This window comes from Salmo trutta, chromosome 32 (assembly GCF_901001165.1).
Source record: "Salmo trutta chromosome 32, fSalTru1.1, whole genome shotgun sequence".
Lineage (NCBI taxonomy): Eukaryota > Metazoa > Chordata > Actinopteri > Salmoniformes > Salmonidae > Salmo > Salmo trutta.
The window spans coordinates 2,414,821-2,431,970 of NC_042988.1; the positions used below are offsets into that span (position 1 = coordinate 2,414,821).

Below are 17,150 nucleotides of genomic sequence, written 5' to 3' on the forward strand. Positions count from 1 at the left end.
GGTCTCATGGTGAAATCCCTGAGCGGTTTCCTTCCTCTCTGGCAACTGAGTTAGGAAGGATGCCTGTATCTTTTTAGTGACTGGGTGTATTGATACACCATCCAAAGTGTAATTAATAACTTCACTATGCTTAAAGGGATATTCAATGTCTGCTTTCATTTTATTTTATTTTGACCCATCAACCAATAGGTGCCCTTCTTTGCGAGGCATTGGAAAACCCTGCTCTGTGTTTGAAATTCCCTGCTCGACTAAGGGACCTTACAGATAATTGTATGTGTGGGGTACAGAGATGAGGTAGTCATTCCAAATCATGTTAAACACTATTATTTCACAGAGTGAGTACATGCAACTTATTATGTGACTTTTAGAGCACATTTGTAGTCCTGAACTTGCAGTATTTAGGCTTGACATAACAAAGAGTTTAAATACTTATTCACTATTAATTTGTAAACATTTCTAAAAACACAATTCCACTGACATTATGGGTTATTGTTTGTAAGCCAGTGACACAACGTCTCAATTGAATCAATTTTAAATTCAGACTGTGAACAACAAAATGTCAAGGGGTGTGAATACTTTCTGAAGGCACTGTATATTTATATTCGTTATTTGTGTAATAATGGTCGGAATCTCATAGGAAGTCATTAAGATCGTACACTGCCCTTTTCCAGGTGCTCAAAGCACTTAGTCACCTCATCCTCTATCAATATGTAATTGTAGTCTGAGCGTTAATGTAACAGCTGCCAGCCATGTATGGTATGGGGGGGGGGGCTTTTGAATGTATTACTTATGTTGGGCTAGAGATCGATAAGATGGAGTCTTTTTGTGTGAGTTTGATGTTCTGGATTCCATCTGTTGATGTCTGCTGGTTGGTCATGGTAAAAGTAAAATGGCGGCTGTTGCCTCAGCAACAGGGAGAGTGTGGACACAGGAAAGTGGCCAATGAAATGAACAGTGTAGATTTCTGTGCGATTTGCAGGGGTAAGGGGGTGAGGAGCGGAATCCCCCATCTAATTCAATCCCTCCCTAACTCTCATCACTTGCCTTCTACTCATTGTAAAGCTGTTGTAATTACAAAATATACTGGTATCAATTGACTGTAATGCCTTTTTAACATAATGCAGTAAGTTTAATTGATGAGAGAGAACATTTTCACAGGGGTGCAACAAAGACTGTTGTTTTGTCTTATTCAAGTGTGTTCAGATGTCCATATTGATTGAAGCGGGTTGAACAGCCAAAACGGTGGCGACCGGTTTCCTCACGTCACTCTATAGAACATGGAATATAACCTCAACTAGACAACAATGCAAAGTCAATTAGTCAATTCATCAATTGAATCATTAATTAAACCTCTCTTGTAGCACACAGCAGTGCCGATATGCAAGAAATGTAAATGTTACCCCATTGAAACAAGGGGGCCGGACACTGCTTTTAATTGAATATGGGTTTCGTTTTTTGAACATATGATTAATGTCTTTGCTTTGTGGCCGCCACAGATGACGTGGGAAAGGGACATGGATGAGCAGCTGACCCCAGAGGCTTGGGCTGCCATGCAGAAGCTCTCCAACACGGTGAGAAACCTCAATCCGTCCCTACCTACACCTCCTAATAAATCACAGTATCATCTATAATTCATTACTCATATTTCACAAGTCATATAACTCAGAGATCCCTTCAGTGCTGGGTAACTCGCCAGGCAAGAAGGCTGCAGGGTAGGCTCTACCTCAGTCAGAACAGCGGTGGGCTAACATTGACTGGAACACGAACATCCAGAGGAGAGCTTATGTGTGTAGTTAGAGTTTGTGGTTAGTGGGGCGAATAAGATAGAGGGGCGTAAGGCTCCACAAGTGATATTTCAAGTCGGGGAAAGACAAAAGAGAACACATTGGTGTGTGTTAGTTTTATTTTAAAAATTTTGGTGCAATTTTCACAAGTATGTGGGTCATTTTCACAACTCCTAAGCATTTTTGATTGACTGAGTACAACAAAGACCTTCACAAAGTCACTTGTTCACTGCACCAAATCAGTCTTTCAATTTGGACACATATTCAATCTAAGTATCTGGTTTTCAAAATGCAATATTCACTTGCCTTTAGATAATGATTTTCTTGTCATTTTTTTTAACAATACAACAATCACTTAATCGAAGTGCTCCAAACATAACTACCGAACCAAAAGATTGCTTACTGTAACGTATATAGTTTGATAACTTCTGAGCACTAGATTTCTATATTTTCCCCTCCATAAATGTATCAAATTGACATAAATTTATGTTGGAAGGTAAAACCAAATCATATATATGGATGTGGCTGTAAATATTACATCATTATATTCCATCAGCCAGTGTGCTTCAATAGGACAAAGTAGAAAGAGTCACTCTGTGCTACCATTTGGAATTATAGTATAGTGTACTGCTGAAATACCTGGGTTGTATATAACAATATACAGTGAGCACCAAAGCTATTTGGACAGTTACACACTTTTTTTGTTATTTTGACTCTGTACTCCAGCACTTTGGATTTGAAATGATACAATGAATATGAGACTGAAGTGCAGACAATCAGCTTTAATTTGAGGGTATTCATCCATATCGGGTGAACCATTTAGAGTTTACAGCACTTTGTGTACATAGTCCCCCCTTTAGGGGACTAAAAGTATTGGGACAGATTCACTTATGTGTATTAAAGTAGTCAAAATATTAGTATTTGGTCCCATAGTCCAAGCACGCAATGTGTACATCAAGCTTGGGACTCTAGAAACTTGTTGGATGCATTTGCTGTTTGTTTTTTGTTGTTTCAGATTATATTGTGCCCAATAGAAATGAATGGTAAATAATGCATTGTGTCGTTTTGGAGTCACTTTTTGTTGTAAATACAAGTTTAACATTTAACATTTAAGTCATTTAACAGACGCTCTTATCCAGAGCGACTTACAAATTTGTAAGAATAGAATATGTTTCTAAACAATTCTACATTAATATGGATGCTGCTATTATTACGGATAGTGCTGAATGAATTGTGAGTAATGATAAGTGAGAAAGTTAGACGCACAAATATAATGTAGAAGTGTTTAGAAACATATTCTATTCTTATTTACAATAAAAGTGACTCCAAAATGACAGAATACATTCTTTACCATTTATTTCTATTGGGCACAAAATAGAAATGAAACAAAATACCCTCAAATTTAAGCTTGACAGTCTGAACTTTAACCTCCTAGTCATTGTATCATTTCAAATCCAAAGTGCTGGAGTACAGAACCAAAACATATGTACTGTATAAGGATAATGAAACTGTGAGACCAATGAAACTGTGAAACACCAATGAATGAACAATCAAATGTTCTGAACATAAGATACAAGTGTTATCAGTTTAGTTTTGCACTTAGAGTTTTGAAAATATCCCACTGGGTACAAGCTGGTTGAATCAACGTTGTTTCAGCGTAATTTGTCAACGTATTGTGACGTGGAATCTACGTGGAAAATACATTAGTTTTGGAAAAAGTTCACAACTATTGTTTTGAGGTTATCAACCACAAGGTTATTAAATGGTAACCAAATTTCAACATAGACAAACCTTATGTTGAATTTGTAACTTTAAAACAATGTCAGATTTTCACCGTTATATCCATTGTCAGAAGAAACAAAACAATAGACTGGGCAGCACCTCCTACTGGAGAATTGATCTAGCTACAGCTACCCTCCCATCCAAAGTTTTAACAAAGCCCAGCTATTATATTTGTCACTGACTATTAACAATGTGCTATTGTGAGTGATTGTTGAGAGATCTCCACTTAAAAACGAAATAGTCACCGTTGCTATCATTCCATCCGTGGCCAAATGTTGAGGTTACTGTAACTATACATTTCTTCTTATGTAATCATATAAAGTGTGCCTGTTTAAAATGGCATGCATAGGTCATTGCAGGTCTGTGGAGATTGCTGTGATAATCTCAACAGAATCTTAAACGGCATTGAGCACTTGCACCATGTACTTCTAATGTAATCTCAACTGCAGTCTAGGCCATTTGGTTCTGCTATTAGAGGAAGCACAGTGATATCACAACTGTATAAATAAACAAAATATCTGACTTTGTATTCCCATTTGAACTTTGCTGTGCATTTTATATGGTTGAAAGCGCGATGATAGGTATTTGGGTGACAACTAAACCAAAAATCAGACATAGTTTTTTATTTTGGAATTTGGTCGTGCTTTTAGATGGTTGAAAGCATAGTGATAACACATTGGAAATTCAACAAACTTTAGGCTTTTTTTGAGTGGTTGAATAGAGGTTGTAATCTCATTGATCAATGTCTCAACCAAATATTAGCCAATTATCCACGTTGAAATGACGCAGTGTGCAGTGTGTTACATCTGAAAAATGTCCCAAAGTGATTTAAAAAAAATGTCAGGACAGCCAAAACAGATGACCTCGCCATTTGGCTGTGCTTTGAAGATGCATTAGAGCTGTGTGTATGTGACGCTGTGTGTGTGTATCAACATAGCGCTGTGTTTGTGAGGCTGTGTAATGCTGTGTGTGTGCGCGCAGCCTATAGAGGGCGGAGCGGAGACGTGAGTCTGAGGTGATTGACAGCCAGCCTCTCTGACTGACAATAAAACAGAGAGAAAGGGAGAGAGGAGAGAGAAGGCTGTTGCCAGGGTAGCTGTTGCCATGGTTACCCAATTATATTTTCTTACCACCCTTAGACCCCCCCTGCTGTTGGTAAGGTGAACTACCTCTATTCAGAGGAAGAGAAAGGTTTCTAAAGGTACACCCCAACACAAAGCATGGAAAAATACAGTTATATAGCATTTAGGGAGATTTTACCGTTGGTTTCTGTCCAAGCTTTATTATAATATATACAAATCACTTTCCTATATACCCTTTTTTCACTTTTCCCATTCACACCCTTTTCTCATTATTTCTCCTGCTATTAATTTTCTTATTTCTTTCCTCCCCGGTCTTATCTGCACCTCACCTTTCCTCTCCCCTCTCTTTTCTCCTCTCCTTATCTCCTCTCTTCCCCCCTCTTAGACGGAGGACAAGCCCCCGGAGCTGAAGTCTAATTTCATGGCCTCCTTCCTGGACTTCCTCAAGACGGGGAAGAAGCAGCCTGAATCTGGACCTGGTGGACCACAAGACCTTGGAGGGCCAGTGGAAGGAGCTGAAACCACAGACTCTTCCTCCCTGAAGGGTAGGATCCTGTCTCCCCCTCCACCGCCCCCTCCTCCACCCCCTCCGTTTGGGGACAGTAGCGAGGGCGAGGACGGGCTGAGCCCCTGTAAGCGTCTGGACGACGAGCTGAAGAGGAACCTGGAGACGCTGCCATCCTTCTCCTCCGATGAGGAGGAGGACTCTGTCAGTAAGAACCAGGACCTGCAGAAGAGCATCTCCTCGGCCATATCTGCCCTTTACGACACGCCCCATTCGCTGGCTGCAGCCGTGGCCCCGCTCCCACCCAGCCCATCTCCGCCCCAGAGCCCATCGCTGCCACCAACGCCGCCGCCAGTGGCCCAAATGCAGGAGGACGTAGCCGATCTGGAGGAGCAGGACGATGACGTAGAGACACAAATGCAACTACACAACACACAGGCCAACGCACAGCCAAATACACCGCCCCCAGAACAGGAAGGACTGAAAGGGATGGACGGAGAGGACGAACGACAAAAGGAGATGGAGAAAGAGGAGGAGATGGAGAAAGAAGAGAGGGTAAAGGAAGACCTGAATGTAGAGCACAGGGGTGTGGAGGAAGAGGTAGAGGAGAGGGAAGAGGAGGAGGAGAGAGAGCCTGAGTTTGAGATGCTGGATGCTCCTAAAGTGGAAGGTGAGTAGCCTACAATCTCAGATATTCTGGAATGGTCTGACAAGCAGTTGTTCATTTCCAAAGATGTAATATACTCTGAACCCCCCCCCCCTTCCCCCCAGATTCTCCATCTGGGCCTCCCCTCGCCCCCGTACCCCCCTCGCCCCCATCCCTCTCCCCGTCCCCTCTCACTTCTTCCTCCCCATCCCCCCTACCTCCCCCACCCCTCTCCCCACCCACCCCTCTGCCCTTCCAGCACGAGGATGATGAAGAGGAGCAGCAGGAGCCGTCCCTCCAACAAACCCACAACCCCTCGGCCTCTCCTCCCCCCAGCTCCTCTCCCCCGGCCCTGCCCTCTCCACCCTCCCCTTCCCCTGCAATGCCCCCCTCCACTACCCCCCCTCCCTCCTCCTCCCCTCCCCTTTCGGATGCTCCAGAGTTGGCACAGCCTTCCTCCTCACCCTCATCTTCCCCACCTTCACCCCCCACCCCTGAGGATGCGCCAGCCCCCAAGATCACTTCTCTGCACCTGGCCAAAAAGCAGGACAATGCGGCCATCGCTGGAGAGAGCGAGGAGGAGGACAGCGAGAGTGGTGGCGAGGGCATCTTCCGGGAGAGGGATGAGTTTGTGGTGCGGACTGAGGACATTGGCACGCTCAAGGTGAGGGCTTCTGGCATTTACTGTGGGAGGTGGTATGTCTTGTCTTCTCACACACTTACAGTGCCTTCAGAAAGTATTCCCATCCCTTGACTTTTTCCACATTTTCGGAATGGCCGATTAATTAGGGCCAATTTCAAGTTTTCATAACAGTCGGAAATCGGTATTTTTGGACACCGATTTGGCCGAATTTTTGTATTTTTTTTTTTTAACACATTTACTTAACTAGGCAAGTCAGTTAAGAACACATTCTAATTTTCAATGACGGCCTAGGAACGGTGGGTTAACTGCCTTGTTCAGGGGCAGAACGACAGATTTTTACCTTGTCAGCTCGGAGATTCAATCTTGCAACCTTACGGTTAACTAGTCCAACGCTCTAACCACCTGCTTTACATTGCACTCCACGAGGAGCCTGCCTGTTACGCGAATGCACTAAGAAGCCAAGGTAAGTTGCTAGCTAGCATTAAACTTATCTTATAAAAAACAATCAATCAATCATAATAACTAGTTAACTACACATGGTTGATGATATTACTAGTTTATCTAGCCTGTCCTGCGTTGCATATAATCGCTTAACCATAGACCATAAACATCAATGCCTTTCTTAAAATCAATACACAAGTATATATTTTTAAACCTGCATATTTAGTTAATATTGCCTGCTAACATGAATTTCTTTTAACTAGGGAAAATGTGTCACTTTTCTTGCAACAGAGTCAGGGTATATGCAGCAGTTTGGGCCGCCTGGCTCGTTGCGAACTGTGTGAAGACTATTTCTTCCTAACAAAGACAGCCGACTTCGCCAAACGGGGGATGATTTAACAAAAGCGCATTTGCGAAAAAAGCACAATTGTTGCACGAATGTACCTAACCATAAACATCAATGCCTTTCTTAAAATCAATACACAGAAATATATATTTTTAAACCTGCATATTTAGCTAAAAGAAATCCAGGTTAGCAGGCAATATTAACCAGGTGAAATTGTGTCACTTCTCTTGCGTTCATTGCACGCAGAGTCAGGGTATATGCAACAGTTTGGGCCGCCTGGCTCGTTGCGAACTAATTTGCCAGAATTTTACGTAATTATGACATAACATTGAAGGTTGTGCAATGTAACAGGAATATTTAGACTTATTGATGCCACCCGTTAGATAAAATATGGAACGGTTCCGTATTTCACTGAAAGAATAAATGTGATAGTTTCCAGATTCGACCATGTTAATGACCTAAGGCTCGTATTTCTGTGTGTTATTATGTGATAATTAAGTCTATGATTTGATAGAGCAGTCTGACTGAGCGATGGTAGGCACCAGCAGGCTCGTAAGCATTCATTCAAACAGCACTTTCGTGCGTTTTGCCAGCAGCTCTTCGCAATGCTTCAAGCATTGCGCTGTTTATGACTTCAAGCCTATCAACTCCCGAGATTAGGCTGGTGTAACCCATGTGAAATGGCTAGCTAGTTAGCGGGGTGCGCGCTAATAGCCTTTCAAACGTCACTTGCTCTGCATGGGTAACGCTGCTTCGAGGGTGGCTGTTGTCGATGTGTTCCTGGTTCGAGCCCAGGTAGGAGCGAGGAGAGGGACGGAAGCTATACTGTTACACTGGCAATACTAAAGTGCCTATAAGAACATCCAATAGTCAAAGGTATATGAAATACAAATCGTATAGAGAGAAATAGTCCTATAATTCCTATAATAACTACAACCTAAAACTTCTTACCTGGGAATATTGAAGACTCATGTTAAAAGGAACCACCAGCTTTCATATGTTCTCATGTTCTGAACAAGGAACTTAAACATTAGCTTTCTTACATGGCACATATTGCACTTTTACTTTCTTCTCCAACACTTTGTTTTTGCATTATTTAAACCAAATTGAACATGTTTCATTATTTATTTGAGGCTAAATTGATTTTATGGATGTATTATATTAAGTTAAAATAAGTGTTCATTCAGTATTGTTGTAATTGTCATTATTACAAATAAATAAAAACAATCGGCCGATTAATCGGTAGCGGCTTTTTTCCCCGGTCCTCCAATAATCGGTATTGGTATCGGCGTTGAAAAAAATCATAATTGGTCGACCTCTAGTTACAGCCTGAATTTAAAATTGACTTTGGGTCACTGGCCATCATGTTTGTAGAATTTTTTACAAATTAATGAAAAGCTGAAATGTCTTGAGTCAATAAGTATTTAACCACTTTGTTATGGCAAGCCTAAATAAGTTCAGGACTACAAATATGCTTAACCAGTCACATCATGAGTTGCATGGACTCCCTCTGTGTGCAATAATAGTGTTTTAATATGATTTCGAAGGACTACCTCATCTCTGTACCCCACACATGCAATTATCGGTAAGGTCCCTCAGTCGAGCAGTACATTTCAAACACAGATTCAATCACAATGACCAGGGAGGTTTTCCAATGCTTTGCAAAGAAGTGTACCTATTGGTAGATGGGTAAAAAAACATTGAATATCTCTTTGAGCATGGTGAGGTTATTAATCCTTAAGAGACGCACCCGTCTGATGGCCGAGCTACAGCAGTGTTTGTCAGACCATGAGACATCCCGAAAATCGGTCTTCTCACGAAAACGTCTGTAGCGTCTTAACGGCTCTACGACCCCCACAAGTGTCATGGGACTCGTCTGATGTCAGTAACGCTGATGTGCCAACTTCTGACTGTAGTATCCGAACCGTTTGGGTTCGGATGCTACAAACTAATACAAACTACAAACGAATATCCGTTTTGCTCTACGACCCCTACTCGTATGGAGGTAGTTTTGTGGCAACAAACATAAGGGGTTATATATGTGTATAAAAAAAATGGAAATATTTCCTGAGCTTTCTTATATCTCCTAGATATAGGACAGACACTTCAAAACCTTATTCTTTATGATTTATTTTTTACTCCCTTTTTTACCATTTCTATAGGCTATAGTAGTAAAGGCCATATTCAATATTTTATCAAATAATAAAAAATATACTATTTTGGATACCTAAAGGGGTCTTAAAATTCCAAATCAAATAGCTAAATGATCCCCCCCCAGGAAGGAAACCACTCAGAGATTTCACAATGAGGCCAATGGTGACTTTAAAAGAGTTACAGAGTTTATTAATGACTGTGATAGGAGAACTGAGGATGGATCAACAACATTCTAGTTACTCCACAATACTAACCTAATTGACAGAGTGAAAAGAAGGAAGCCTGTACAGAATACAAATATTCCAAAACATGCATCCTGTTTGCAGTAAGGCACTAAAGTAAAACTGCAAATAATGTGGCAAAGAAATTAAGTTAATATCCTGAATACAAAGCATTATGTTTGGGGCAAACACAGCACATCACTGAGTACCGCTCTTCATATTTTCAAGCATAGTGGTGACTGCATTATGTTATAGGTATGCTTGTCATTGGCAAGGACTGGGGAGTTTTTTGGGGGATAGAAATAAATGGAATAGAGCTAAGCACAGGCAAAATCCTATAGGAAAACCTGGTTCAGTCTGCTTTCCAACAGACACTGGGAGACAAATTCACCTTTCAGCAGGAGAATAACCAAAAACACAAGGCCAAATCTACACTAGAGCTGCTTACCTGAGTGGCCTAGTGACAGTTTTTTTATAAAACTTAAATCGGCTTAAATCTATGGCAAGACTTAAAAATGTCTGTCTAGCAATGATCAACCACCAACTTGACAGAGCTTGAAGAATTTTTTAAAGAATAATCAGCAGATTTTGTATAATCCAGGTGTGCAAAGCTCTTAGAGACTTACCCAGAAAAACTCACAGCTGTAATCGCTGCCAGAAATGAGTCCAACAGTGTATTGACTCGGGTGTAAATGAGATTTTTCTGTATTTCACTTTCAATACATTTGCAAACATTTCTAAAATCATGTTTTCACTTTGTCATTATGGGGTATTGTGTGTAGATGGGTGCGAAGAATAATCTATTTAAGCTATTTTGAATTCAGGCTGTAACACAACAAAATGTGGAGTAAGTCAAGGGGTATGAATACTTTCTGAAGGCGCTGTACATACTCTCTTTGTCTCTCAAGATGGCCCTGCAGACCGGCCGCGAGCCACCACCCATCTGGAGAGTGCAGAAAGCCCTGCTGCAGAAGTTCAGCCCCGAGATTAAAGACGGACAGAGGCAGTTCTGTGCCACCAGCAACGTAAGTTACTCACATCCCCTTTAAGACAGGAGACTCTCTCCTTCTCTTAAATCTCAAAGTACAATCCAGCAATGGATGCAAGGATTTACAATCCAGCATGAGATCGTCATGATAGTTGTACACATATTTTGAAGCTACACATTGTTTTTAATGACTCAAATTATTATATCTCTATACATATTTCTCTCCCTTTCTCTCTCTCACAGTATCTGGGCTACTTTGGCGATGCCAAGATGCGGTACCAACGTCTCTATGTCAAGTTCCTGGAGAATTTCAATAAAAAGGATTATGTCCGTGTGTGCTCCCGTAAACCCTGGCACAGACCTGGACTCATGTTGAGGTAGGTTTGTGCTGCATGTTTGCCGTACTCCTCCGGGTCTTGATTCATACGTGCCCAACCCCATGTACAACCGTAGCCCCTACCGCCATGCACTTGTGTAGATCTGAAAATATGAACTGTAAGCAATATCCTGCAAAATTACCAAAAACAATGTACCTTGACAGGCGTCAATCACTCCCATCGCTCCCCAAGCCACCTCCCCCTGCCATCAGTCAGACTCCACCCCGATTGGAGCGAGATGAGAGGGAGCGGAAGGAGAAAGAGAAGGAGCAGAAAGAGAAGGAGCAAAAGGAAAAAGAGAAGGAGCAGAAAGAGAGGAAGCAAAAGGAAAAAGAGAAGGAGCAGAAAGAGAGGAAGCAAAAGGATAAAGAGAAGGAGCAGAAAGAGAGAGAGCAAAAGGAAAAAGAGAAGGAGCAGAAAGAGAGAGAGCAAAAGGAGCAGAAAGAGAAAGAGAGGGAACAAAAGGAGAAAGATGGGGAGAAAGAGAGGAAACAAAAGGAAAAAGTGAGGGAGCAAAAAGAGAAAGCGAGAGAGCAAAAGGACAAAGAGAAGGAGAAAGAGAGGGAGCAAAAGGAGAAAGTGAGAGAGCAGAAAGAGAGAGAACAAAAGGACAAAGCAAGAGAGCAGAAAGAGAGAGAGCAAAAGGAGAAAGCGAGAGAGCAAAAGGACAAAGAGAAGGAGAAAGTAAGGGAGCAAAAGGACAAAGTGAGAGAGCAGAAAGAGAGGGAGAAAGCGAAAGAGCAGAAAGAGAAGGAGAGGGAGCAGAAGGAGCGAGAGAGGAGGGAAAAAGAAAAGGAGCGAGAGAGGGAGAGGGAAAAAGAGAAACAGCGAGAGAAGGAGAGAGAAGAAAAAGAGAAGAGGCGTCCACCACCTCAGGAGAAGGTGGAGAGAAGGAGCAGTGAAGAGGACCGAAAGAGACTGAGGGAGGAGAAGAGAGGAGGAGGAGGAGAGAAGAAGACAGAGCGCCCTTCGAGGGCGAGGCCAGTGAAGGCGGAGCCTCCACCCAAGAAGAGGAAGAAGTGGCTGAAGGAAGTCCCCTCTGACTCAGACTCCTCCCCCGATGGGCCCAGCGAGGACCAAGGTGAGGGACTGTGTGTGTGTGTGTGTGTGTGTGTGTGTGTGTGTGTGTGTGTGTGTGTGTGTGTGTGTGTGTGTGTGTGTGTGTGTGTGTGTGTGTGTGTGTGTGTGTGTGTGTGTAACTGTGTGTTAATACAATTTTGGTATGTATATTTATATGTAATGCCTTGGTTCAAACCCACTCAGTGACATATTCTCTTTCTCTGTCTCTCTCTCTCTGTGTCTCTCCCTGTAGCCCCAGTGAGAGGGGGGATGAACAGTCGAGCCATGAGGGAGATGTTCAGGAGTTACATAGAGATGCTGGTCAGTACAGCACTTGACCCCGACATGATTCAAGCCCTGGAGGACACAGACGGTGAGAGGGATGGGGTCGTGGTGTGAGCAGATGAGTGGGTGATGATTTGGTCAGGTTTGGGGTCAATTCAGTCATTTCAAGAAGTAAAATAAATAAATCGCAATGCTTCTCTATGATAATTTGGAATTAGAATTTCAGTTTACTTCCAAGGGAATTGACCCCAGCCCTGGGAGTGAGAGAAAGAGAGTATTGATCAAAAGTAAAGGAGTGAGAATAGGATTGAGGAAGAACGATGTCATGAGATGAGTCATACGGACTCTATGTCCCTCCCACTCTGGCCCCCAGACGAGTTGTACCTCCCGCCCATGAGGAAGATTGACAGCCTCCTCAACGAACAAAAGAGGAGACTGTTAAGGAGAGTCAACATGAGTGGCCAACACCAGGTACGTCTGTCTGTTTAGTTGTAAAAATGCTGAAACCTGATTATGAAAAGTACCTGATGTGTTTGGAATTTTACCAGATCTCCTTCCAATCTCCATCCAACTTTCTCACTATCATCCAACTTTCTCACTATCATATTGACAAGTGAAAACTTTAAAACAGTTGAAATTACTACTCCCCCTCGCTCCCTCCATCTTTATATTTGTATTCTTTAGGAGACTCTGCATATGTTCCCCAAAATGACAGCGGACCCCCTGGACTCTGGAGCGGTCAAAGTGCACGTCGGCGGTGAGTGCTACAACCGTAAAACCCTCAATCGCGTCAAGAAGAGCACCACTCCCAAACAGCAGGTAAGTGAACCACATCCATTCATGAACTCCTTGACTTTAGTTTCCCACCGCTGACACCAATGTATCCAATCAGCTGCACTGTGGCAAACCCTGTGTCTGTGTTGTAGAAGCCGAATAGAAGAGAACATTCTGTCTCACAAGAACTAGAGTAATAAAGTCTGGACCTGTTTGTCACTTTGCTTTGTACATAAACTTGTATCTCAGTGGTTTTAACTCTGCCTGGATGGTGTTTGCCCATGTGCAGACAAAGCTAAACCATGACACCGTCCTTATTTACACTTGAGTTGTCTCGTTTCTTCTAAGCCCCGCCCAAACAAAGCATTTGATTGATTTGATGTGTTTGATTGGTGCTGCGTGTTAAGCTCCGCCCAAGCAATGCATTCAATCGGTTTGACGTGTTGCTAGGCGCCACTGATTTACACCGGGTCTTCACCCGTATTTAGCCCCTTTCGGTCATAGACTTCACCAGGCTTCCCGATCAGGGACACCTGGTTCTCGACGAGGCTATGTTTCTTCTTTTAGCGTTGTTCAAGTGCATTTGTATTTTCTGTGGTCCTCTGACAGTATGTGAAGTTGTGAATACATAGTAGACTAGGCCTTTTCCCTGTTCATCCTTAGTCCAAGAGAACCGGGGAGATTCCCTAATAAATGATTTCCTCTCTCCTTTCCCTCCATCTCTTTTTCCCGTCTCTCTGTGACTCTCAGGACCTCAAGCTGTCTACAGAGACGTGTCGTGTCTATAGCCTTTATCATTCCCTCCATCACTACAAGTATCACACCTTCCTGAACTGCAAGAAGGAGGTAAGACTCAGCGGCACAATCGCTTTTCACAACATTGACCTTCCAACACCCCTGTTTCCTCAACGGCATTGTTGTTCTTCTCTACTTTCTTTCTGTTCCCCCCCTCTCTCTTTCTCTCTCTCTCTCTCTCTCTCTCTCTGTTTCCATTGTGGTCAGAATAATTCAAATGGAGCACTGTGTATTTAGTCCTTTTGTTGTGGAAGGTTGGCTGTCATTTGTGAGTGGCTGTGTTGTGCTTGTATAAAAATAATAACTTTATTATCCATCCTAGAGTGGATATTTGACTTGCATAACATCAATTAATGTTAGATGTATATGCAACATGTCTATACTCTGGCCTTGAAGACTGAATACATCTATTTACAGCTTTAGAGAAATAGAATTGAGAATAAAGGTTTTGTGGTATGGTAAAATACACTACATGACCAAAATTATGTGGACACCTGCTCGTCTAACATCTCATTCCAAAATCATGGGCATTAATATGGAGTTGGTCCCCACTTTGCTGCTATAACAGCCTGCACTCTTCTGGGAAGGCTTTACACTAGATGTTTGAACATAACTGTGGGGACTTGCTTCCTTTCAAGAGCATTAGTGAGGTCGGGCACTGATGTTGGGTGATTAGGCCTGGCTTGCAGTCGGCGTTCCAATTCATCCCAAAGGTGTTCGATGGGGTTGAGGTCAGGGCTCTGCAGGCCAGTCAAGTTCTTCCACACCCATCTCGACAAATCAATTCTCTATGGACCTCGCTTTGTGCATGGTGGCATTGTCATGCTGAAACAGGAAAGGGCCTTCCCCAAACTGTTGCCACAAATTTGGAAGCACAGAATTGTCTAGCATGTCATTGTGTGCTGTAGCGTTAAGATTTCCCTTCACTGGAATTAAGGGGCCGAGCCCGAACCATGAAAAACAGCCCCAGACCATTATTCCTCCTCCACCAAACTTTACAGTTGACCCTATGCATTGGGGCAGGTAGCGTTTTGTTGGCATCCGCCAAACCCAGATTTGTCAGTCGGACTGCCAAATGGTGAAACGTGATTCGTCACCCCAGAGAACGCGTTTCCACTGCTCCGGAGTACAAAGAAGGCGAGCTTTACACCACTCCAGCCGACGCTTGGCATTGCGCATGGTGATCTTGAAGCTTCCGGCGAAGAGTTCTTGTGCTGACGTTGGTTCCAGAGGCAGTTTGGAACCGAGGACGGACGATTTTTACGCACTACGCGCTTTAGCACTCGGTGGTCCCGTTCTGTGAGCTTGTGTGACCTATCACTTCGCGGCTGAGTCGTTGTTGTCCTAGACGTTTCCACTTCACAATAACAGCACTTACAGTTGACCGGGGCAACTCTAGCAGGGCAGAAATTTGACAAACTGACTTGTTGGAAAGGTGGCATCCTATGACGGTGCCACGTTGAAAGTCACTGAGCTCTATAGTAAGGCCATTCTACTGCCAATGTTTGTCTATGGAGATTGCCTGGCTGTGTGCTCGATTTTATACACTTGTCAGCAATGGGTGTGGCTGAAATAGCCGAATCCACTAATTTGAAGATCCACATACTTTTGTATATATACTGTAAATAAGCAAGTGAATTTCAATAGAAAAATAATCTATTCTCTTTCTCTATTCCCCCCAGACGGACAGTATAGAGCAGGCAGCGGAGGATCCTGGTCAGGAGGAGGTGGTGCAGCAGTGTATGGCCAACCAGGGCTGGCTGGAGACCCTCTTCAACTCCTTCATCGACCTGCTGACCCTCAGCACCAAAGCCTGATGAGGGAGGAGGGGGCACAGTCCAAAATAGTGCACTACAATTGGCCTGAGCCATAGGGCCTATATGGAGAATAGGGTGCCATTTGGAAAGCAGAAAGTGGGTTGGAGAAGGGAGGGGTGGGGAGGGAGGGAGGGAGGAGGTATACAGTATTTGGGAGACAAAGCACGAGAGTTGGAGTGGAGAATACTGGACTGTACCAAGATGGAAAGGGGGGGGGGGGGGGGTTCAGACCCTACCACTCTAGTTCTTGCCCAGCGAGAAAGACTGTGAGTACGGTTGAGTTTTAACTTAAAATGGATGCTACAATGAACTGTTTTTAGCGCTTTTGTTTAGTTTTTCTCTCACAAAGTATCTCTTGACTAAAGAAAAGAGAAGGACGGAGGAGAGCGGAGGAGGCGGATTGAAAATAGTGAATGTGTGAAAGGGTACGACGTCTGCCACTTGACCTGAACAGGGAAAGCAGGGGACCACGGTGAATCAGTCAGCACTACAGAAAAGATTGCGATCTACATCCAAACATGCACGGGCACACACACACACACACACCAACATACAAACACTATATATATATATACGTATATGTATTAATAATTATGATTTGTATTATTTATACAAGGAAATTACCCTCCCTAGCTGGGATTGTTTGCTGTTGTTATTTTAAATAATAATATTTTGTTAGGGTATACATGAAATGGCCTACCCGAAATCCTTTGCTCAGTCCCCCTTTTACTGCTGAAGGTAAAAATGAGGGGAGGGGAGAAAAACTGAGGTGAAGGGAGAGGGAGGTTAGAGGAGTGTGTGATGTTCCCTTTTTTCTGTCTGCCTAAATAAATTGTGAGGGGGAAAAAGTATTTAAAACCTAAGCAAACTGTGTTCTTTATGTTTGTTCTTCAAAAGACAACGAGAGCAGAGTTTACACCTGAAGTGAATAAATTAAAATAAATATCTGTTTGCTTTCTAAAAGAAAGCGCTGTGGTTTTAGGGAGGTGTAACTGTTAAAAAGCGTATAAAATCTGTGTTGACTGTTTTTATTTGATCTGTTTGTTGTTTATGATGATGATTATTTTGGAGGTTTACCTATTTGTTCAAGCTCTCTTATCTGTAAATATTGTACAGTTACTTCAGTCTCTAAAGCTCAGTTCCTCTTCTGTACATGCTATTCCTGTATTTGACAAAAGCAAATAAAAATTTGAAAATGACAGAGAAAACAACTGTAATTTTGTTTTTCCTCCTAAAACTTTATAAGAGAATGCATTATAGTAAGGGTGTGGTTGACCACATATCGGGGTTGGGGTCAAATACATTTCAATTCCAGTCAATTTAAATTATACACTGAAATTGCAATTCCAATGAGGGACATATTGGAATTGGAATTTGGTGACCTTTTTGATTTGGCTGGAAATAGGATTTTCCCAACCCTGGACAACATGTACTATTGTTAGTAAAGTACA

The 17,150-nt window shown here is 42.7% G+C and overlaps 1 protein-coding gene across 1 annotated transcript in view; it reads left to right on the top strand.

The window, feature by feature from the left end:
• prr12b (proline rich 12b) overlaps window positions 1-16,907 on the top strand; it is a 30,760-nt gene extending 13,853 nt beyond the window's left edge. Inside the window, exons 6-17 of the mRNA XM_029727040.1 lie at window positions 1,497-1,571; window positions 5,034-5,823; window positions 5,925-6,463; window positions 10,513-10,629; window positions 10,836-10,969; window positions 11,134-11,289; window positions 11,728-12,050; window positions 12,282-12,401; window positions 12,687-12,784; window positions 12,998-13,132; window positions 13,838-13,933; window positions 15,565-16,907. Of these exons, the coding sequence (XP_029582900.1) occupies window positions 1,497-1,571; window positions 5,034-5,823; window positions 5,925-6,463; window positions 10,513-10,629; window positions 10,836-10,969; window positions 11,134-11,289; window positions 11,728-12,050; window positions 12,282-12,401; window positions 12,687-12,784; window positions 12,998-13,132; window positions 13,838-13,933; window positions 15,565-15,699 (2,718 nt within the window). The 3' untranslated portion in view covers window positions 15,700-16,907. The remainder of the gene's footprint in view (window positions 1-1,496; window positions 1,572-5,033; window positions 5,824-5,924; window positions 6,464-10,512; window positions 10,630-10,835; window positions 10,970-11,133; window positions 11,290-11,727; window positions 12,051-12,281; window positions 12,402-12,686; window positions 12,785-12,997; window positions 13,133-13,837; window positions 13,934-15,564) is intronic.
• The last annotated feature ends 243 nt before the right edge of the window (window positions 16,908-17,150 follow it).